The 24,624-nt window shown below is 40.5% G+C and overlaps 1 protein-coding gene across 1 annotated transcript in view; it reads right to left on the minus strand.

Moving 5' to 3' along the window:
- Positions 1 to 1,844: 1,844 nt before the first annotated feature.
- The window catches only part of LOC124553370 (poly [ADP-ribose] polymerase tankyrase-1-like), a 28,547-nt gene continuing 5,767 nt past the window's right edge, over positions 1,845 to 24,624 (minus strand). The window contains exons 2-8 of the mRNA XM_047127242.1: positions 24,356 to 24,502; positions 22,939 to 23,085; positions 20,352 to 20,495; positions 17,029 to 17,158; positions 14,409 to 14,555; positions 13,248 to 13,391; positions 1,845 to 2,325 (exon numbers count right to left, since the gene is read on the minus strand). Of these exons, the coding sequence (XP_046983198.1) occupies positions 1,845 to 2,325; positions 13,248 to 13,391; positions 14,409 to 14,555; positions 17,029 to 17,158; positions 20,352 to 20,495; positions 22,939 to 23,085; positions 24,356 to 24,380 (1,218 nt within the window). The 5' untranslated portion in view covers positions 24,381 to 24,502. The remainder of the gene's footprint in view (positions 2,326 to 13,247; positions 13,392 to 14,408; positions 14,556 to 17,028; positions 17,159 to 20,351; positions 20,496 to 22,938; positions 23,086 to 24,355; positions 24,503 to 24,624) is intronic.

A 24,624-nucleotide genomic window follows, 5' to 3' on the forward strand; every position in this document is an offset into this window, starting at 1 on the left:
AAAGAGACTCGTACTCATAACTCTTGGATTATCATTCCATATGCCTCCCACTACACCAGCTGCTACCTGGAAATTACTGTAACATAAATGGCTCATGCATCGTACAACCTGCACCAAAAATGCAGTTTTTCTAAGTACTTTGCTCTTACTTATGCCACATCCATTTCTGGCTAAATCAGTGATGATGAATAGTGTGGTCCACTTATGATTCTTGTGATTTGAACCGCAAATACACTATATAATCAAAAGTATCCAGACACCTGGCTGAAAATGACGTACAAGTTTCTGGCACCCTCCATCGGTGATGCTGGAATTCAATATGGTGTTGGCCCACCCTTAACCTTGATGACAGCTTCCACTCTCGCAGGCATACCTTCAATCATGGGCTGGGAGGTTTCTTGTGGATTTGCAACCTGTGCTTCACGGAGTGCTGCACTGAGGATAGGTATCGATTTGGTTGGTGAAACCCGGCACGAAGTCGGGGTTCCAAAACATCCTAATGGCGTTCTGTATTATTCAGGTCAGGACTCTGGGCAGATCAGTCCATTACATGGATGTTATTGTCGTGTAATCACTCCACCACAGGCCGTGCATTATGAACAGGTGTTTGATCGTGTTAAAGATGCAGTCACCAGCCCTGAATTGCTCTTCAACAGCAGGAAGCAAGAAGGTGCTTAAAATATCAATGCAGACCCTTGATGTGATACTGGCACGCAAAAAAACCGAGCAATGCAACCCACCTCCCTGAAAAACACGACCAGTCCATAACACCACTGCAGCCGAATTTTACTGTAGGCATTACATACGCTGGCAGATGAGATTCACTGTGCATTCACCATATCCACACCCAACCATCGGATCGCTAGATCATGTACCGTGATTCGTCACTCCACACAACGTTTTTACACTAATCAGTCGTGCAATGTCTACGCTCCTCACACCAAGCGAGGTGTCGTTATGCATTTACCAGCGTGATGTGTGGCTTATGAGCAGCCTCTCGACCATGAAATCCGACTTTCCTCACCTCCTGCCTAAATGTCGCAGTCGATCCTGATGCAGCTTGGAATTCCTTTGTGATAGTCTGGATAGATGTCTGCCTATCACACATTACAGCTCTCTTCAACTGTCAGCGGCCTCTGTTAGTCAACAGACGAGGTTGACCTGTACGCTTTTGTGCTGTACATGTCCCGCGACGTTTGCAGTTCTCTATGACATTGGAAACAGTGGACCTTGGAATGTTAAGGAGTGTGGAAATCTCGTGCACAGACGTATGACACAAGTGACACCCAATCACCTGACCATGTTAAAAGTCCATGAGTTCTGTGGAGTGCGCCATTCTGCTCTCTCACGATGTCTAATGACTATTGAGGTCGCTAACATGGAGTACCTGGCAGTAAGTGGTAGCACAATACACGTAATATGTAAAACGTATGTTTTGGGGGTGTCTGGATAATTTTGAACACATAGTGAAAGTTCTAACCACAGAGTTTGTATACCAGTAATCTGGATGTGGTGAAATTTGCAGTAGTTTCACATAGCACCAAACATGCTCCTATCAAGTACGTTTCAGGAATCAAATACTGCACCAAATGTCCTTATTAGTAATGAAGAATTTTTAGATTCTTGTAGAGATTTCAAGAATGGAAGCTTACCTCTTGTTACTGACATCCATTTATCGTCACTCTAGTTGTGACCTTATTAGAATAGTAAATGCGCTATATTTAATTACACAGAATAGATGCGAAATTAACTTTTTTGTATTTTTTACTTTAAAAACAAATCACTGTACTACATGACTCAGTTCTATACGTTTTGCTCCAGAGAGGTTTGATGGACTGCTAGTTTCATCTTAGTATGTATATGAGGTGTTGGTGTTTCTTCTGCCTGGCGAGGTCCAGTGGAGTCATCCCCTCATTACACCTAGCCTGTCCGTCAGCTCCCGCCTCCAGCAGCGCTGTCGCCGCATCTGCGTGGCCGTACCACGCTGTCCAGTGCAGCGGCGTTCTTCCGTCCTCATCCTTGGCGTTGGGGTCGGCAGAGGAAGCCGCCAGCAGCTGCACCACAGCTGTGTGGCCACTCAGTGCAGCCAAGTGCAGAGGTGTCTGCTGCGCGCTGTTCCTGGCGTCCAGCTCCGCCTCGCCCTCCACCAGACACCTCACCGCCTCGACGTGTCCCTCCTGAGCTGCCCAGTGCAGGGCGGTCTCCCTGTACCCGTCCCTCGCCCGTACGTCCGCCCGTTCAGCGAGCAGCTCCTGCAGCTCCTCAACTGCCCCCTTTTTAGCTGCTTCGATCACATTCTGGCCTTTCTCCACACAGTAATGGCTCCTGCAACAAACAATGACTTTCTCATACTTACCACACATATAGACACACACACACACACACTTGCAAACTTTTAACCTAAGTAGCTGTGACTGCAACGTGTCTTAAGGCAACATAAAAAACTACAGTTTTTGGGAGAAAATTAATTTCCATGCACTTTTGTACATTACTATTTAACATACTGTTTCAAATAAATCTTGCTTTCCTGAACACACAATAGACCACATGCCACTGATGTGTATACACGCCATTTGCACATGACGTCCTGGTTGCAATGAATCTAACGGATAACACCTACATTCTGCTACTACAAAGAGCATTTTTCACGCAGCCCTGGAGTATGGCGTATTGTATCACAGCCGTCCAAAATACAAGCACGAAGAGTCTCTACATTTGGTACCGGGGTTGCGTAGACAAGAGTTTTCAAATGCCCCCATAAATGAAAGTCAAGAGGGTTGAGGTCAAGAGAGCGTGGAGGCCATGGAATTGGTCCGCCTCTACCAATCCATCGGTCACCGAATCTGTTGTTGAGAAGTGCTCGAAGACTTCGACTGAAATGTGCAGGAGCTCCATCGTGCATGAACCACATGTTATGTCGTACTTGTAAAGACACATGTTCTAGCAGCACATGTAGAGTATCCCATATGAAATCATGATAACGTGCTCCATTGAGCGTAGGTGGACGAAACTAAAATGATCTCTAACATGGAAATGAAGCATTTCTGGACACATGTCCTCATAACATCTTTTCTTTATTTGTGTGTGAGGAATGTTTCCCGAATGTTTGGCCATACCTTTTTGTAACACCCTGTATATACTGCCTGTTGTATGAAGTAGGGCAACTCACACAGCAGGGGATTGGAAATAGTTTTTTGTTAGTATTTCCGCTCCTATGGGGCCTAGGAGGTCTTAATCCCCACAATGCTAATTCCCATGGGACAAACAGTTTGCATACCAGTTATGGTTGAAATTGATGAAATGCTTTGGAAGGAGATGCTGGATGTACACATGTACATCATATTTTATACATATATGTTAAGTGTCTTTTCCCTGCAGCTTTGTATGCCCCACACACAAATAATGCTGACACCTTATCTTCCTCCCTCTCTTTATCCATCTCCTCCTGTCTCATCTGGTATTTTTCTCATCCCTTCTCCCTGGCCATTACCTTCCCCCTCTCTCTATCTGTAGCCTTCTCCTCCATGCTCCATTCATCTCCTCTTCACACACCTCACTGCCAATCTCCACTTTACCCTCACCTTCCATTGCCTGTCTCGTCCCTCTCTCTGCCCTTCTCGTCCTCCCCTCGTCTCCCCATCTACTCCTCCACATCTCTGACCATCTTCTCATCAGCCCTCTCTCTCTGTACGTTCTGTTCATCCTCTCTCTCTCTGTCCAGCTACTTCTCCTACGCCTGTCTCTTCCCATCTCTTCTTCCTTCCACTCTCTGTCTATCTACTCCTCCTCTCATAACTTTCTGTCCTACTTCTTCTCCCCACTATCTCTGTCTATCTCCTCAATCTCCCCTATTGCCAATAACTCACAATTTTTCATAAAGTGGAGAAAGGTATCCACATGGACAATTTTGAAAAAATTAAAATCTACAACCACGTACACTGCAATAAGAACAATCTTCTCAATGAACAAACAATGCTTTCAGAATGAATTTTAGAGCTGTTACGTCTTGTTATACAGTACAGCAAATCTTATTATTGTAAACACCAGACGATGCTCTTTTCTTTATGGCTACATGTTGTAATAACCCGTGTTTGTGTGCTGAGATACCCTTTATGATTTCGACTTTTTACTATAGTTGGTTCCAACTTCCCTGTTTCTACCTCATAAGTTTTGTGAGTGTCATCTATCACGCTTTCTCTTTACGTAGTAATACTTTTATACATTTTTTAATGGTTTCTTGTTAGTCTTTGAAATTTCAAATTATTTTGTACTTTATTTAAATTTTTAAAGAATTTTTTCAGCTTTTATCCCATCACTTTCTTCTTCCCACTTACCTACCTGCCCCATACAGACTTTACCTCTAACTTCCCTCTCCCCTATTTACGTAGTGCCACTTCTGGAACGCCTCAGCAGTCGTCCTCTGTCCTTTCAGGACGGTTGAAGGCACACCAAGGAGTCATAGTTTGTAAATGACTTTATACAGTATCTACGTTATTATGGTGTTTCTATGATGTTACTTAACAAGTTTTTTTAGTATCATTGAGTTTACAAAACATACACTGAGTGACAAACGTCATGTGATACCTTCTAACATTGTGTCAACCTCCTTTTACCTGGCGTAATGCAGTAACGCGACGTGGCATTGACTCAACAAGTCGTTGGAAATCCCCTGAAGGAATATTGTGCCATGCTGCCTCTATAGCTGTCCATAATTGCGAACGTGTTGCTGGTGCAGGATTTTGTGCAGAAACTGACGTCTCTATTTTGTGTAGAGGGATTTATGTTGGGTGACATAGTGGCCTAATCAATCACTCGAATTGTCCAGAATGTTCTTCGAACCAGTTGCGAACGATAGTGGCCTGGCGACACGGTGCATAGGCATCCTTAAAAACTCCATCATTGTTTGGGGACATGATGTCTTACCAACTGAAATCGCGACTCATCTGACCAGGACGCGGTTTTCCAGTCGTCTAGTGTCCGACGGATATGGTCACGAGCCCAGGAGAGGCGCTGCAGGTGATGCAGTGCTGTTAGGAAAGACACTCGCGTCAGTCGTCTGCTGCGATAACGCATTATTGCCAAATATTGCCGCACTGTTCTAACACAAACTTTCGTTATATGTGCCACATTGATTTCTGCTGTTGTTTCACGCAATGTTGCTTGTCTGCTAGCACTGACAGCTCTACACAAATGTCACCCCTCTCCATCATAAAGTGAAGAAGTGGCCATAGTGAGTGGTAAAAACAGAACTTTGGCAATCTTGGGACACTCTAGGCACTATGGATCTCGTAAAATTGAATTCCCTAACAGTTTCCAAAACGGATGTCTCATGCACCTGGCTCCAACTACCATTCCATATTCATAGTCTGTTAATTCCCATTGTGCGACCATAATCACGTCAAAATCTTTTCACACGAATCACCTGAATACAAATGAGAACTCTGCCAATGCATTGCCATTTTGTACCTTGTGCACATGATATTATCGCCATTGGGATATGTGTGTATCACTTCCCCATGACTTTTTTCACCTAAGACTGTAGCCATTTTAATAATAGATGAGTTCATGTTACATTATTCTTTTAATTTATTGTTTTTATGATATGGATGACTGAGTTATCTTGAATATTCACATTTGATCTGCTGTTGATTATGTTTAATAAATATACTCTTCTCAGTTAGAGTAATTCTGTTGCACTTTGTTGTTTGATTTAGATACCACTAGATGATGGCCTTGGGGTAGAAACATGTCATGGTTTAAAATAAAAAGAAAAGTGAAGCTGATGCTGACTTTTTATTCAAAATCAACTATCTACCTAACTGCACCACCCGCCATCTGCCTGCTCATTTCCTCCTACCCATCTTTCTCCATCAGTTTTCTTATCTCCCCACTCTCTCTGTCCACCTCTGCCTCCTCATCTCTCTCCCCACGTCTTACCCCTCTTGCTCTGTCCATATTCTCCTCCCCCACCCCTCTCTGTCCATCTCCTCCTGTCCCCTATCCGTATTTTGTTATCCATCGTCTCCCCCATCACCACCTATTCCTCTCTTTCTGCCCTCTACCACCCATTTCCTCCTCCCTCTCCACATCTCCCTATTAATTTCCTTGTAACCCTATCCTTCTCCATCTCCTCCAGCTCCTCTCCCTATCCACTTCCTCCTCCTGCTTCTCTCTCTATCCCTCCAATCCTTCCTCCTCTTTCTCTACATCCACTCTTGCCCAGCTCACTACAAATCCCCTCCTGCTCTGTCCATCTCAAGCTTCCACAGCTAAAGCTATCGACGTGTATAGCTCAATAAAACAAGTCAATAAAGCAGGCTGATAATACTCCTGTAACATACTGTCATGCAGGGCAGCCTACAAGTCAGGAAATTGAATAAGCAAATCGATAAAGCAAGCCTACAACTGCAACACAAGATACAACAACAGTGAATACTTGTCTTACAGGGCAGCCTATGTATCAAGGACTGAAAAACCATCTGTTGCTGTGACTCTGCTCCTATGAGAACTAGGAGGTTCTAACCAAACTTTGCTGATGCTCATGAAGTGCGCTGTTTGTGTCCTAAATTTAACTGAAATTGATGCTACACACACACACACACACACACACACATACACACACACACACACACACACACACACACACACACACACACAGACACACACACACATGCTGCTTATATTTATGCAATACTTTTCCCAGTGGCTTCACACATGTAGACATTTGACACATATGTTTGCAACACATGAAAAGTATCTGGACACCTGGCTGAAAATGACTTACAAGATCGTGGCAGCCTCCATTGGTAATGCTAGAATCCAATATAGTGTTGGCCCACCTTTAGCCTTGATGACAGCTTCAACTCTCAGAGGCATATGTTCAGTCAGATGCTGGAAGGTTTCTTGGAGAATGGCAGCTCATTCTTCACAGAGTGCTGCACTCAGGAGAGGTATCGATGTTGGTCAGTGAGGCCTGGCACAAAGTCAGGGTTCCAAATCATCACAAAGGTGTTCTATAGGATTCAACTCAGGACTCTGTGCAGGCCAGACCATAACAGGGATGTTATTGTTGTGTTCCCACTCCAACACAGGCCATGCATTACGAACAGGTGCTCAATCGTGTTGAAAGATGCAGTTACCATCCCTGAAATGCTCTTCAACAGTGGAAAGTAAGAAGATGTTTAAAACATCAATGTAGGCCTTTGCTGTGGTAGTGCCACACAATACAAGAAGAGATGCAAGCATCCTCCACGAGAAACACGACCACACTATAACACCACCGCCACCGAATTTTACTGTTAGCACTACACAGGCTGGCAGATGACGTTCACCAGCCATTGGATCGCCGCATTGTGTACCGTGATTCGTCACTCCACACAACTTTTTCCACTATTCAATCGTGTAATGTTTACCCTCCTTACATCGAGCGAGGCGTCGTTTGGCATTTACTTGCATGATGTGTGGCTTATGAGCAGACACTCGACCATGAGATCCAAGTTTTCTCACTTCCTGTATAACTGTCATAGTACTTGCAGTGGATCTTGATGCAGTTTGGAATTCCTGATGTCTGCCTATTACACATTACGACCCACTTCAACTGTCGGCAGTCTCCGTTAGTCACCAGACGAGGTTGGCCTGTATGCTTTTGTGCTGTACATGTCCCTTCACGTTTCCACGTCGCTATGACATTGGAAACAGTGGACCAGGGGATGTTTAGGAGATTGGAAATCTCGTGCACAGACGTATGACACAAGTGACACCCAGTCACCTGACCACATTTAAAGTCCGTGAATTCTGTGGAGTGTCCATCCTGCTGTCTCACGATGTCTAATGACTACTGAGGTCGCTGTACCTGGCAGTAGGTGGAAGTAGAATGCATTAATATGGGATGTATGTTTTGGCGGTATCTGGACACTTTTGATCACATAGTATTTGTCTTCTTTTCCCCATCTCCATGTCCACCTCATCCTCCCACCTCATCTGCCCATTTTCACCTCCATGCTCTCTCTGATCATCCCCTCCTCCCCATCTTTCTGTCCATCTCCTCCTTCCAGTGCATCTTTCAATCTCCTTTTCCAGAGGCTCTCAGTGACAGCTCCTCCTCCTCTTCTTTCAGTACACCTTCTCCTCTCACCTGTGTCTGTCCATCTCTTCTGTCCATCTCTTCCTATCCCAACTCTATGAGTCCACCTCATCCTCGCGTTCTCTCTGTGTCCATTTTCTTTTGCCCTATTTCTGTCTGCCAATCTCAACCTGGCCCCTGTGTCCATCTCTGCCTCCCAGTCATCTTTCTGCCCACTTTATCCTCCTATCTCTATATCTTGACCTTCTCCTCACCAATACATCTGTGCCCACATCTCCACCTCCCACTATCTCTCTCATCTCAATCTCCATCTAATTCTCTTCTCCTTCCCCTTTTCTCTGAGCATCCACTCTTCTCTCTGCTTAGGCATTCCTACCCACACATGTTGCCCCTGCAATGCTATCCAATATTGTCTGCACAACATGCCTTTCAAGCAGGGCATCTCTCACGCCAGAGTTGAAAACCCTTTTTTTGTCGATATCTCTGCTAGTTAGGAGGTTCTAACCCCTGAAGTGCTTATTCTCTTATAGCAAGCAACACAAGCTCCAAATTTGCTAGAAATCCAGTGATTAAGAGGAAATGTTTGACGCACACACACACACACACACACACACACACACACACACATACATACACACACACGTGTTGTTGTGTAAGTGTGGTAAAAGACAAGTGTTGTTAATATCCAAAGTTTTTACTCCTTTACTGAAATCGAAATTTTAGCACCTGGACCTCTTTGCATACAGCACAATTAAAATATTCCACTAGTGATAGCACTGAGACAGACAAAAATTAACTAAATATTATCTAAGGACATTGTTCCCACTTATTTTATTTTTATTCTGGAAGGTACAGAAAATATTCACTAATAACTGATATTGCAGCCATGCTGCTACCATTCTTTCGTTTTCTAAAACTGCTGAAATTTTACACTTTAGTTCATATTTAAATAAAACTGGTTTTGCCCCTATGTATTTTACACAATGAACTGTGTCGTAATCAAGTGTTTGGTTTTTACTGATTTCTATTTCTTGTAAGAAAATTATGATAGTAATCTAGAAAGCAATGTTTCAAATTTTTTCGTCAACAGCTATTTATTCCACAGAACGAAAATTACACACGTGAAAGAATTATATTTTATCTACACACCAGATATTCTCCTTCCAATTCTATGGTATGCCTGCATGAGGCAGAAAGGCATGCGTGTTCTGTCGGTACGAGTATTTTTTCTGATTGCAAAGCCATTTATTTACAATGTGAATCAGCTTCTAGTGACCCTCAAAATGTAATCCACAAATGCTATCCCTTAATGGCAAAAACAAGTGGAAGTACTAGTTAGCTACGTCTAAGGCAGACTGGATGAGGTAGCACTGTCCAACCTTATTTCTTAATGAGTTAGGAAATCTTAAACTTGTAAGGGCCGAATGTTACCATGTTGAGCCAGAACAACCTTTGAGTTGTTCACAGCAGTAGTGCAAACTGCTGAGTCGTAATAGCAGCAGTGCAAACTGCTGAGTCGTAATGCATCGATCTTCATGAATGAGAAATTCACCAAGCCTTAACATGTGAGGTATAACAGCCCAGGATGGTCCACTGAACCACATTCCGCTGGCTGTTTAAACAATAGTAATTTGAGTACTTTGTGAGGCTACACTTTCTGAGGAAACATATTCACTCAGGAACTTACAATGAATTCGTGCCTAACGTTTCATAGCAGAGATGTCGGCTCATAAATGTGGAGCATTACTTTTTGGGCAGCCTATAAATTTCCACTTTTAATTTCTCTGTCCTACCTACCTGATTAAAGGATCCAACATGCCACACACCAACTGTTGATTTCCTCTTGAGTTGACTCCATCGGGAGATCTGAATGGGGAATTATTTTAACAATATTTAACTTAGCTAAGAGGATGACGATGTTATTTAATCATGCAGTGGATCTGTATACTGTTGAGAAAATTTACAGCTGTAGCTTCCTCTCGCTTATAGCCATTTGTAGTACCAGCACAGCAATATTATGTTAATGTTATAAGGCCAGAGCAGTCAATGATCCACACTGTTGTCACTGCAGCTACCAGCTGCCAGCTGCTGAAGAGTCTGCTGCCCCTCTACAAGCACCATTGGTTATCCTCTAGGGTTGTTGTTGTGGTCCTCAATCCAGAGACTGGTTTGATGCAGCTCTCCGTGTTACTCTACCCTGTGCAAGCTTCTTCATCTCCGAGTAAAGACTGCAGACTACATCCTTCTAAACCTGCTTAGTGTATTCATTTTTGGTCTCCCTCTACCATTTTAACCCTTCACGCATCCCTCGAATACTAAATAGGTGATCCCTTGATGCCTCAGAACATGTCCTATAAACCAATACCTTCTTTTATTCAGATTGTGCCACGAATTCCTCATTAGTTATTCGATCTACTCATCTAATCTTCAGCATTCTTCTGTAGTACCACGTTTCGAAAGCTTCTATTCCTTTCTTTTCCAAACTGTTTATCGTTCATGTTTCACTTCCATACACGGTTACACTTCATACAAATACTTTGAAAAAAGACTTCCTGACACCTAAATCTATACTCGATGTTAACAAATTTCTCTTCTTCAGAAACGCTTTCCTTGCCATCGCTAGTCTACATTTTATATACTCTTTACTTCGACTATTATCAGCTATTTTTCTCCCTGAGCAGCAAAACTCATTTACTACTTTAAGTGTTTCATTTCCTAATCTAATTCCCTCAGCATCACGCGATTTAATTTGACTACATTCCATTATCCTCGTTTTGCTTTTGTTGATGTTCATCTTATATCCTCTTTTCAAGATATTATCTATTCCATTCAACTCCTCTTCTGGGTCCTTTGCTGTCTCTGACAGAATTACAATGTTATCAGCAAACTTCAAAGTTTTTATTTCTTCTTCATGGATTTTAATTCCTATTCTAAATTTTTATTTTATTTTCTTTACTGCTTGCTCAATTGCACATTGAATAACATTCGGGATAGGTTACAGCACTGTCTCACTCCCTTCTCAATCTCTGCTTGCCTTTCATGCCCCTCGACTCTTATAACTGCCATCTGGTTTCTGTACAAATTGTAAATGGCCTTTCACTCCTTGTATTTGACCCCTACCACCTTCAGAATTTGAAAGAGAGTGTTGCAGTCAACATTGCCAAAAGCTTTCTCTAAGTCTGCAAATGCTAGAAATATTGGTTTGCCTTTCCTTAATCTATCTTCTAAAGTAAGTCATAGGGCCGGTATTGCCTCGCATGTTCCAATATTCTACAGAATCCAAACAGATTGGTTCCTGTTCAATTCGACTGTAAAAAATTGGTGTTAGTATTTTGCAGCCATTACAGTATGAAACTGATAGTTCGGCAATTTTTACACCTGTCGACACCTACTTTCTTTGCGTTTTCAATTATAAATTTCTTCTCGAAGTCTGATTGTATTTCACCTGTCTCATACATCTTCCTCACCGGATGGTAGAGTTTTGTCATGACAGCCTCTCCCAAGGTTACCAGTAGTTCTAACCACCAGTAGTCTACTCCCAGGGTCTTTTCTGACTTACATCTTTCAGTGGTTTGTCAAATTCTTCACACAGTATTACATCTCCCATTTGATTTTCATCTACATCCTCTTCTATTTCCATAAAATTGTCCTCAAGTACATCACCGTTGTATAGAATCTCGATATACTGCTTTCCCTTCATTGCTTAGGACTGGTTTTCCATTTGTGCTCTTGATATTCATGCAGGTCGTTCTCTTTTCTCCAAAGGTCTCTTTAATTTTCTTGTAGGCAGTATCTGTCTTACCCCTAGTGATATATGCCTCTACATTCTTACATTTGTCCTCTAGCCATCCCTGCTTAGCCATTGCGCAATTCCTGTCGATCTCATTTTTGAGACGTTTGTATTCCTTTTTCCCTTCTTCATTTACTGCATTTTTATATTTCCTCCTTTCGTCAATTAAATTCAATATCTCTTCTGTTACCCAAGGATTTCTACTAGCCCTCGTCTTTTTTCCTACTTGATCCTCTGCTGCCTTCACTATTTCATTTCTTGAAGATACTCATTCTTCGCCTACTGTATTCTTTCCCCTGTATTTGTCAATCATTCCCTAATGCTCTCCCTGAAATTCTCTACAACATCTGATTCTTTCAGTTTATCCAGGTGCATCTCCTTAAATTTGTACCTTTTTGCAGTCTCTTCAGTTTTAGTCTACAGCTGATAACCAATAAATTATTGTCAGAGTCTACATCTGCCTCTGGAAATGTCTTACTTTTTAAAACCTGGTTCCTAAATCTCTGTGCTACCATTATGAAATATATCTAAAGTCTTCCAGTGTCTCCAGGCCTCTTCCACATATACAACCTTCTTTCATGTTTCTTAAACCAAGTATTAGCTATGATTAATTTATACTCTGTTCAAAATTCCACCAGGTAGCTTCCTCTTTGATTCCTTACCCTCAGTCCATATTCATCTACTAGTTTTCCTTCTCCTCCATTCCCTACTATCGAATTCCAATCCTCCATAACTATCTGATAAAATCCTTTTATTGCATCACACATTTCTTCGGTCTCTTCACCATCTGCAGCGCTAGTTGGCCTGTAAACTTGTACTCTTGTTATATATATTTCAACACACACAACACACCATTCGATATCCCTGTTCAGGTTCTGCCCATTATTTTGTATTTCTTTTCCTGCTTATTATCGCAACATCATTTCTTTTAGAAAAGCACCACAGACTTACATCCACTGTTATTTATTAACACAAAATTAACGTTTTTAGAGTTTCAGTTCATCGATAAACCCTTTTACACCCATTGCTTCCAGCAATAATTTGGAAGATACAAAACCGCCAGTGAAACCAGGAACTGCAGCGAGCACGCAAATTCACTATCTTGGGAAAAGAATGTTGTTTTATAAAATCTTTCCTATATAACTGCATTGGATGAATCATTTGTTCCTTGAACTGTTCTATATATATATATATATATATATATATATATATATATATATATATATATATATATATATACAGCTTCTGTTTTATCAAATACTACAAATAAAGCAACAACCGATTTTCTGACTTACTGACAGTAACACTTGGTTCACACCTTCACATGTCATACTATGCATAGGGGAAATTTGCACTTGTAGTGATGGAACTTACCACATGCGAGAGACTGCTGGATCATCAGCTGGAGGAGTGTGGCTGGCAGCCACAGTTGCTGTAGTTGTGATGGGAGTCTGGCTGCTGCTGTGGGGCTGACAGTGAGTGCCAGGTGTGGGGCTGCAGCCTGATGTGGCTGGCACTCTGCACAAAGATACTGGGTGTGGGCCAGCATATTCGCACAGGGGCAGAGGGCAACTTAGTACAGACATTTCTGCTGACAGACTGTCCACCACAAAAATAATAGAATACACACCACCAACAAGAATAGTGGATCCACTCAGGTGAATGACTTACAGGTGAGGTAATTAATTCACATTCAGCTTATTCAGAATTCAGCATAGACATAGAATAGCATTTGTAAGAACAGATTATACAAAATAAAGCACAAATGTAAGGTTGAAGAAGGGACAAAAATTTTGCTGAAGTCTTTTGAGACATGTTGGACGGGGCAGTTTAAATATAACAACAGTCTCACAGAATCTAGAAGAGCCGTAATGTTTAAATGTACTTAATGTGCTACAATGATCATCACATGGTATTTGCAGCTCATGTGTTAGACGCTGGGCTGTAGGAAGAACAGAATGTGAACAGAGCGATGTGAGCACTTGAACTGAAATGGGAAAGAACTTCGGACAAGAAAGGGGCAGAGCATTTGTGATACTATGAAGCAATTCCATTGAAAAATTTAACTTCCATGAAAAATACCACATGAATTGAAACATTGCCTATTAATTAGGCTTCATTCACATGAGCCAAGAAACACTTTTACTGAATTAAAAATTCGAGATTATAGTTGCCAGGAAAAATTATTCCTATTCATTAATTTTGATCTTTGTATAAGCATGGTTCAAAAGTAGTTCCCTAGACTTTTCTCTGGTTTCACAGTATGATTTACATTCATTTCAGAACAGAAATGAAACACTCAATGCATTTCTATACAGTCAGAATTCTGCAGTGCTCATGCAACAGAGAAAACACTAAACAAACATTTGATAGTTTACACTAATTTTTATTACAGTAAAAATTATTAACATTCAAAAATAGCATATATATAAAGAATAAAGTTGCTTTCGACATTTTGAATGCTTTACTTGGCTAACACACCCTTAACTTGTACTATGAATATAGAGGCTCTGTGCATGGTGTGACAGAACTCACTGCTTGTGAGAGAGGATGGCTCCATCAGATGGGGGAGTGTTGCCAGAAGCCACAGACTGTGTGCCCACAACAGGAGTCTGACTGTCGTCGCTGTGCAGCTGATGGCGATTGCTGGACGTGGGCCTACTGTCCACAGTGCGTCGCGTGCTGCACAGAAAGAGACAGTGTGCGAGGAATTTTGTTTTGATGGAGATGAAGAGCAGCTCATTACAGGCTATAGTACTTTTAGACTGTCAACAAAACAGATAGCATAGAACACACACTAGTAATGAAAACAAAAGTTCGTCAGTTAACCCAGCTACCAGTGAGCTAATCTGTCTGCCCACTGTTTTTCTTACATTCCCCACTGGAGTTACTAGCCTTATCAAACAACAAGTTTTGAATATAAAGCACAAATTAAAGGAACATACAGAGCCAGCAGTAATGGAGAGAAAGGACAACTATTGGACAGCACAGTTTGAACATTTAACCACTATCATGAAACATAAAATTATAATGATACTAACCTATGAATGTACTTAATGTGTTACTGTGTAAGTAATTTATATTCAAAGGACGCACCATATAGTTTAAATACTGAGTCATCAACATGCACACAAAAACCTATAGCTTGCTACTTTTCAGATGACGCCTTTGATGAGCTCCAAAACACACACACACACACACACACACACGCACACACACACACACACACATGCACATACACTTATGCACTCATCTATGCATATATATTTGTGAGTGTACGTATGTGTGTGTAGTTTGTATTCTCTAGCTTGTTAAGGGATTAGTCAGAAAATCAATAGGTTTTCATTCTTTTTTATGTACCTGCCGACACTTCACTCCTTCTACAATGTGGCGGGTGGTCTCCTTATCTCTCACATTATTTACATTAAATCAGAACTTTTCTTACCATGTTTACAATGTGATAAAACGATCAGCAGCTAGCCCTCGTATAAGGGGCGTTCAAAAAGATATGAGCTGGAGGCATAATTACAGAAAACAGTACCTGTATGTTAGAAGGATTGAGCCTGGCTGTTGAGACACTTGTCTCACTGCGACACAAGGCGGTGAATGGCTGTCTCATAAAATTGCTTGCGCTGCGATGTAAACCAGTTCCGCACAAACAATTGGACATTGTCGTCCGAGGTGAATAGTTTGCCCCTCAGAGCATTTCCAAGTTGACAAAAAATGGCGTAATCACAGGGAGAGAGGTCCAGCATGTATGGAGGGTGGCCGAGAACCTCCCATTTGAATTTCTGCAGGAGTGGCGCAACTGTGTGGGACCTATGAGGCTTCGCACTGTCGTGGAGCAGAATGACGCCACAGGTGAGATTGCCTGGTCGTTGTGTTTTGATTGCTTGGCGAAGGGTGGTCAAGTCTGCGACTAACGCTGGGAATTCACTGTTGTCCCGTGCTGCAAGAAGTGAATCAGAAGGGGGCCATCTTGGTCAAAGAAGTACGTCAGCATAACCTTTCCTACACTCGTGTGGATGGTGACATCCACCTGTACATGCGGAAGTTGTTAACATTGGAGCCCCGGGAATATTATGAGACAGCCATTCACCGCCTTGTGTCACAGTGGGATAAGTGTTTCAAGAGCCAGGGTCAATACGTCTAACATAGAGGTAGTGGTTTCTGTAATTATGCCTCCAGCTATTATCTTTTTGAACACCCCTTATAGTTCATCTATTAGATACTTGACTGTATAATGCACAGATGCATAACAAGGGGACAACAGCTTTTCCATTGAGTTAAGAAGGGAATTTAGAGAACGACATGCTACAGAGGTTTTGATAGAATGAAGCTATTCCAGTAAACAATATGACTGCCATAATAGGCGTCCCATACATTAAAAAAATGTCTAATAATTAAATTTTACCTACATTGGTGACTCAGCACTCACACTGAACAGCTGAACATTAAACTATCATTAGACTACAAAGTCGAATGAGCGTCAGAAAGATCACTAAAGCAGATGGACAGAACGCATATATCGATTCTGTACTGATACGCAATGATCTGTTATAATGTCTGTTAAATATTAGATTATAAAAGCTGTTAAATATTTTTATACTACTTACTATTTAGTACAATGCAGCTCTGTGTTTGTGTTATCATTGTTACATGAGCCATGCAGAGATTGGAAGAGAGCAGATAGCTCTTCATTGGCGCTGATGAGATTTTGAAACTACCAGAGTAAGTCGTCACTGACACTACAGCTGTCAACCACAAGCAGAAGCTCAATGCTGTGCCATACCTTATGCAGCTATTATTACTGTTCACTGCCCCAGAAATGAATGTTGTAGGGACATTGATGTCAATCAGTTTATCTTTTGGCTGTCATAAAGTACATGAAATATCTGTGGTTGGTGATCCATTTGTGTTCTGAACTTAATGTAATTTACACCATGAACCCAAAGATTAATATAGAGAATCTTTTTTATCTATGGCTACTAGGACACAACAATATATACAAGGAATATCTTTTCCTAGCAACCATAGCCTAAGCCTTATCAAAAAATACTGTAAAGCGACATGAGATTTTTGATCATAAAACTGGGTTGACACTCCCATAAGTCGTACTATAAATGTGGAAAACGAACGTATCGACAGAACTCACCGCTTGCAAGAAGCCTCGGCATCATCAGGTAGTGGAGCATGCAGGGCAGCCACGGTTGTTGTAACTGTGACAGCAGACTGGCCTCTGTTGTTCTGTGGCTGAGGGCGCGTGCTGACAGTGTGGGTGATGTCTGTAGTGGCTCGCACACTGCACCGAGAAACACTGCTTGGGATTATGCACTCACGTGGAGACCAAGAGTAGCCCATTACCGACTGTAGGAAAAGGGACTGTCCACACACACTCAATAGAACACACACTGATAACGTCAAAGTGGTCGATTAAAACAGATGACGTGGCAGTCAGCTAATCAGGTTCTCCACGTCTTTTTCCCAACAGAATAAAATTAGCATACAAAGCATTAAGCTGTTCTAAATGAAGCAGAAATGAAAGTTACGTACAATGGCCAACAGTTATGATGGAGTGAAACAAGAAGTATTGGACATTACAGTTTGAATACTGACACCAACAAAAGCACATAAACAAGAATGGCAATCGACTTTATATGAATATGTGATTCTGTCGTCATCAGATGGGATTTCTATTTCATATTTTAGGGCTCAACCTGTAGGAACCAAATATGCTAAAAAGGAATGGCACTAAGTTCTGAACTGTGATAGTGTATAGCTTTTCAGTGATGTAAATGAAAGTTTTTCCGATAATTAGAAATGATTAAAGTGACCGACCAGCACTTTCAATGATTAGGTGAACGTAAAAATATTAAGAATAAATTGTAGTGATCTACAAAAGTTCCTCCACTGTTTCTCCTGTATTCCCATTGCGGTATTTTAGCATACCAAACTTTTAGTTGTTCACAGCGAAACACAAATTGGAGTTATGTACAGTAATCTAAAATAAAGTTCGGTTGATGGGAAATACTGGTCATGACACTTTGAATACATAACAAATACAAGCATGGAGAAGTTAGAACAACAATTGTCTGCAAAATTACTTTGTCCTAGGAATTATAAATGTCAAACACAGTGATGGCAGCTCTTGAACTGAGTGGTAATTAATTACACAGTAGGAATGAGCATAAAATTTTTGATAGAGTGAAGCTGTTAAAGAAAAAAATTAACTGACACTGAAATAATCGTGTAACCTGAAACTTTCACCAACGATTTGCTTGGTGTTACATGAGCCACACAGAGATTAGACAAGATCTGAAGGGTTTTCTTCATGAATCATAGGAATCTCAGTCATAAGATTCAGTATGGTGCTCACAAAGATGATGACTACTTACCACAAGAAGCAGCGCAATGGGGTGCTGTATTTACTGCAGATATTATTATTATTTATTACATCAGGAGTGAACAATGTATCGATATTGTACAACTCTATTGCCATCAGTTCATGTACTAGCCATGATACAGTTCATGAAATGCACTGAAGGAATCATTTGCATCCTGAACTGTATGTAATTCACACTGTTACCTTCGATATAAATGTAGTGAATTATTTTTACGTCTGACTACTAGAACACCATGACATATAAAACGAATACTTATACTTGGCTGTTTTTTATATAAAAAAGTAGAATAAAATGACATTCGATATTTTGATCATAACAGTTGGTTAATGTCTCCATAAGCCATGCTAGGAATAAAGAAAATGTCGATATGTTATGACAGCATCAGGCAGGTGAGTGCAGTGGGCAGTGAAGTTTGTTGTAGCTGCGAGAGGGGCTCAGCCATTGTTGTTATGGGTTTGATAGTGAGTGCTGGGTGGGTGGACGCTGTCTGAGCAGTTTGCATGCTGTGCAGAGAAATACTGGTTGGGAATACGTACTCGCATGGAGGCCAAGAGCAGCTCATTTCAGACAGTAGAACTTAGACTGTAAATGCAAATTTAAATGAACATACATTAATAATTACAAAGCAGGCAGATGAAAGAAAAATGGTGTAGCAGAGAGCTAATTAGCTTCGCCACTGTAAGAATACCTAAACTTACCAAACAATAAAGTTGTTAAAAATTAACCATGAAATAAAACTACATAAATTAGCCAAGAGTTATTTTAAGTGATATGAGAAGTACTGGACGTCATTGAGTACATAATAAATACACATACGTAGAATTTAGAAGGGAATTAGCCTTCTGGAAGAACTGGGCTGTGTGAATGGCAGACAATAAACAAATTGATAGCAACTTTAGAACTGAGTGGGAAGGAGATCCAGAGTGGGGATGGGCACACAAATTTTTATAGAATCAAGCTGTTCCAGCAAAAAATTTAACTACCATTGAAATTTTAGCATATGATTAAATATAATTGAAATTGATTTACTAGCATTGTCACTGAGTAGGAAAACATTAAGGTATCATCTAACCTAACGATCAAATAATTAATTATGACGGTTTTTATAATTATTAAATGTAACAGAAAATCTTTAACAAGCATTCCCACTAAGTAACTAGACATAACAATATCATATGACTGGATTGTTCAATGAGTGTGATGAAGGCATGTAAAGTAAGCAGGGATAACGTATGTATATATAATTTGTAATAATACAGAATTCTAAATGTACTTTTGCGCGTTTTCCACATCTAAAAGATATGGAGAAGTGTGCTACACTATATGCTGCTTATGGAAGTTAATTTTTTTTTACAATAGTTACAACTTCAGACAAAACTACAAGGCATTTGTGACTGAGTTATAGCATAAGCGATGTAGGGACTGAGTGAGCCATGGGAAATTGCAATCAATGGATGAAATCTTTATTGAGGTGACGTCTGCCAATCACAAGAAGAAGCCCAATACTGTTACAAAGCTGTTATTAGCATTTACAGTAATTGATATATGCAATGTATGATTGCCTAAATGTGTTATAAGTTTATATTCTAGCCATGATGCATTATGTATATATCTGCACTGAGTGATTAATTTGTACACCAGCCTGAATACCACCCACATCCAGAGATAAATGTAGTGGGCCTATTTTAACTATATCAACTCGAACATCAAAATAAATATAAGAAATGCTTTCTCCTTGGAACTATATCCTGAGTTTTTTAATCAGAAAATACAGTGCAGTGACATACGATTATTAGATCGTAGCACTTGGTTAATGTCCAAATGTGTGTGAAATCTTATGGGGTTTAACTGCTAAGGTCATCTTTCCCTAAGCTTACACACTACTTAACCTATATTATCCAAAGGACAAACACACACACACACCCATGCCCGAGGGTGGACTCGTACCTCTGCCGGGACCAGCCACACAGTACATGACTGCAGCGCCTTAGACCGCTCGGCTAATCCCGCGTGGCCTTGGTTAATGGCACCATAAGATATTTGTAATATGTGCATATGTTGTGGAAGAGCTCACCGCTTGCGAGAGACTGTGGCAGCTTCAGGTAAGGGAGTGCAGCGGGCAGCCCCTGTTGTAGCTTCGAAACATCTCCAGCGGTGGTGGTTGTGGGGCCGGCAGTGAGTGGCGACAGTGAGAGTGCTGTCTGTGTTGGCTCGAACACTGCACAGAGACACATTCCTTGGGGTGGCGAAATGCACAGAGCCAACACTACAGTTTGAATACAACAGCTACACATAAATCAGAATGGCAATAACCTCTAAATCAACATAATGAGATACAATGAGCATTTGTAGCTCATGTACTGGGGTCTGGGCCCCTGGTATCACAGTTGCTAAAAAAGAGTGACAGAAGTTTTAGAAATGCACTGCAAGGAAATCCAGAGTACGAAGGCCCAGAGAAGCTTTGACAGAATGAAACTATTCCACTCAACAATATGTTAAATACCATCTATATTTGAATGAGTTTGAGACAACACACACTCACACACACACAGACACACACACACACACACACACACACACACACACACACACACACACACACACACATATATATATATATATATATATACAGACATATATATATATATATATATATATATATATATATATATATATATATATATGTATATACAGTAGTGATATGGAATTTAGGTTGCAGAACTGTAGAATTTGGCACCTCCACAGTATATTATAAATTGTGCTATATTATATGTTGTATATGAGTGTTAATGATTTTTATAGTAGTTACTACTTTGTTTAACACTACTTCAGCCAGGCAGACATATACGAGTTACAAATTACCAGGTTAAGTCTGCACTGTGTCGATGGGTATCTGCCACAAGAAGAAGCCAAATGATAAGCCATATTTGCTGAATCTATTATTACTTTTTCTTGTATCAGAAATGAGCATTGTATGAACATTTGAACAACAATGTCAGAAAGAGTTAAAATTTGGCCAAAATACAAAACATGGAAGTGCACAATGTGAATTATTTTTGTGAACTGAATGTAATTTAGATCGTGATCTCAGTGGTAAATATAGAGAACTATTTTTACCTATACCTACCAGAATGACAAAATATATAAAACAATTATAACCTGTATCTGATGAAAAAATACAACATAATAACATTAGACTGTTTGATCATAACACTTGCTTAGCACCCAAGTATGTCATACTATGAATGTGGAAAACGTTCAGATGTAGTGACATCAATAACTTCTTGAAAGGAACTGTGACACCATCAGACAGTGGACTGAAGTGAGTCAGCTGTGGTTTTTGTAGCTTCGACAGGCATCTGGCAGTGGTCACTGTGGGTCCCAGCTGTGTGAATTCCAGGTGTGAGAATGTTGTCTACAGTGGCTTGTACACTGCACAGGGACGCACTGCTTAGGAATGCAGACTCACATAGATGCCAAAAGCAGCTCATTACAGACAGTGCAACAAAAGGACTGTTGATGTTGGGTTAATAGAACACACAGTATGAGGGGCAAAATGGGCAGTTAATATGAATGACCCAGCATTGTGCTAACTGGCATATCCGCAGGATTTCTTGAGTGGCACAATGGAACATCTTTGTGTACCAGACAACAAGTTGTTCAAAATGCAGCAAAACATAAAGGTACATACAACAGTCAGTAGTCATTTCAGAGTAATTGGAGTGATATGAGAGGACATTGCAGTCTGAATACGTAACAAATACAACCATACAGAATTTAGAATGGCTGTAGCCTTCAAGAGGACTTGGACCTAAAAATCACAGATGTCAAACCGAGTGGCAACATCTTCTGAACTGAGTGGGAAGGAAATCTAGAGTGTGAATGGCCACAGAATTTTTGATACAATGTAGCTATTATGATGAAAAATGTAACTACCATTGGAATTATTGCATGGCTCAAAACACAGGTCAATGGTTAAATATGATTCAGCTGTTTTAACTAGCATCTTGGCAGATCAAGTGAACATAAAAAAATCATCTGACTGCGAAGAGAATGAGTGCGAAGAAGATAAATAAAGTAAGGATGGATAATGTGTATATATATTTCGTAGTGATACAGAATTTGGCCTGTACGTTTTTGGATTTATCCACATCCATGACATATTAAAAAGTGTGCTGTATTACATGTTACATATGAATTTTAATGATTATTACTGCAGTTGCAATTTAATACAAGTTCTTTGCCTGTTCTTTGTTGCAAGAACCATGCTGAGTTTGAGAGAGGGCTGATGGCTCTTCTTTGTGAGTCGTGGGAAATTCAAATCACTGTACAATGGCTGTTAAACACTAGAAGAGGCCTAAAGATTTTCCAGATTTGCTTTACATATTATTATTTATTGCTTGAGAAATGGCTGAGTGATTCATGTGCATGCTGAAGTGAACGTAGTTCACACCGGGAACCCAAAGATACGTGTAGAGTACCATGATTATCTCTGCCCACTAGAGGATCAAACCATTTAGAAGGTGTATCTGTCAATGGATAGTACAGCTTGAAGTTTATATAAGAATGCAATAAAGTCACATTAGAGATTTGATCATAACACTTGGTTCACAGCCATGAGTCCTGCTTTAAATGTGGAAAATTTTTGTGTCAGAACTCACCTCTTGGAAGAGTCTTTGGCACCATCAGGTAGGGCAATGCAGTGGGCATCTGTAGTTGTTCTATCTGCGACAGGTGACTGGCTGTGGTTGTTGCAGGGCTGACAGTGAGTGGCAGGTGTGTGAGTGCTGTCTGCAGCGGCTTGCACTCTGTGTAAAGAGACACTGCTTGGAGTGTGTCACACACTGAGAGCAAGAGGATTCATTATAGTAGCACTAAGGAGCTAAGCACATGGAGTGAATAGAATACATGCTGCTTGTGACAAAATGGGAAGTGAATATGAAATACCTAGAAGTGAAATAAAAAGCTTCTCCAATACTTCTTTTACATCCCCAAAGACAGTAACATACCATACCAATCAATAAGTTGTTTTAAACTAAGCACAGATTGAAGGTACCTCCAATGGCCAATGGCTATATTTGAATCACAGGAGAAATACTGGGCATTAAGGTTTCAGTACATAACAATAACAATCACAAGTAAATTAGTATGGCAATATCATTTAAAGGAACATAACTTGACACAATGATCATCAGAGTGCACTTCTTGCTCACATGTTAGGGACAGGGCTTTTGTTATACAGAGTAAGAACAGCCTTTGAACTGCATTGGATGGAAATCCAGAGCAGGGAGAGCCACAGGATTTTTGATAGATTGAAGCTATTCCAGTGAGCAATTCAACAGTCATTGAAAATACTATGTAAATTGAAACTTTGAATAATAATTATTATGATTAAAATTCACTTACCAGCACGGTCACTGAACAGGTGGAAGTATCAAATGACTGCAAAGTTGAATGAGTGTCATGGAGATCAGTAAAGTAAGCAGAGGCAATGTATATGTACGTGTTATATAAATACAGAATTTTGACTATAGCTCTGGAGATTTAACACCTCCACAAAAAACTAAAAGTAGGCTGTAAGAATTGTTGCATATGAATGTTAATGATATTATGGTATTTTGTTTAATATGGAACTGCAATTTTTATGTTTGGTGTTTTCCTTGTTGTCAGGTTGGGCAGAAGCTGATAGCTCTTCGTCATCAGTAACAGGAATTTCAATTAATTCCGGTCAGTCTTTTCCATATGGTGGCAGTTTATCACACAAAGAATCTCAGTGCTGTGGCAAACCTTCTGCAGCTATATTTACTACTTTTTCTATGAGAAATGAACAATTTGTGAATATGTGAACATACATGTTCAACTGAACTAACATTCTGGCCATGGCACAGTATTTATATCTGCATGATGTGAATCATTTCCGATCGTAAATAAATGGGATTCACACTGTGAACTCAGAGATAAAAGCAAACAATAATTTTTACGTATGCCTACTAGAAATTCAAGATTTATAAAAGAATTACCTAAACCACGATACTGTAGCCTGAATTTCATCGAAAAATATGATGAAATGCCACTCACCGCTTGCTAGAGGCTGCTGCGCCATCAGGTAGGGGAGTGCCTTGGGAAGCTGTGGTTACTTTAGCTGCATCAGGAGGCTCGCTGTCCTCGTACAGGGGTTGGCAGTGCGTCCCAGGTGTGTGAATGCTGTCTGCAGCGGCTTGTGCACTGCACAGAGAGACACTGCTGGTGAATCCACAGTTACACAGAGGATCATTAGAGACAGTAAAACTTAGGGTCTGTAAACACAGAATTAAGTGAACACAAACATTACTAAGAACGAAGTGAGC

This window comes from Schistocerca americana, chromosome 11, assembly GCF_021461395.2.
Source record: "Schistocerca americana isolate TAMUIC-IGC-003095 chromosome 11, iqSchAmer2.1, whole genome shotgun sequence".
In the NCBI taxonomy this organism is placed as follows: domain Eukaryota; kingdom Metazoa; phylum Arthropoda; class Insecta; order Orthoptera; family Acrididae; genus Schistocerca; species Schistocerca americana.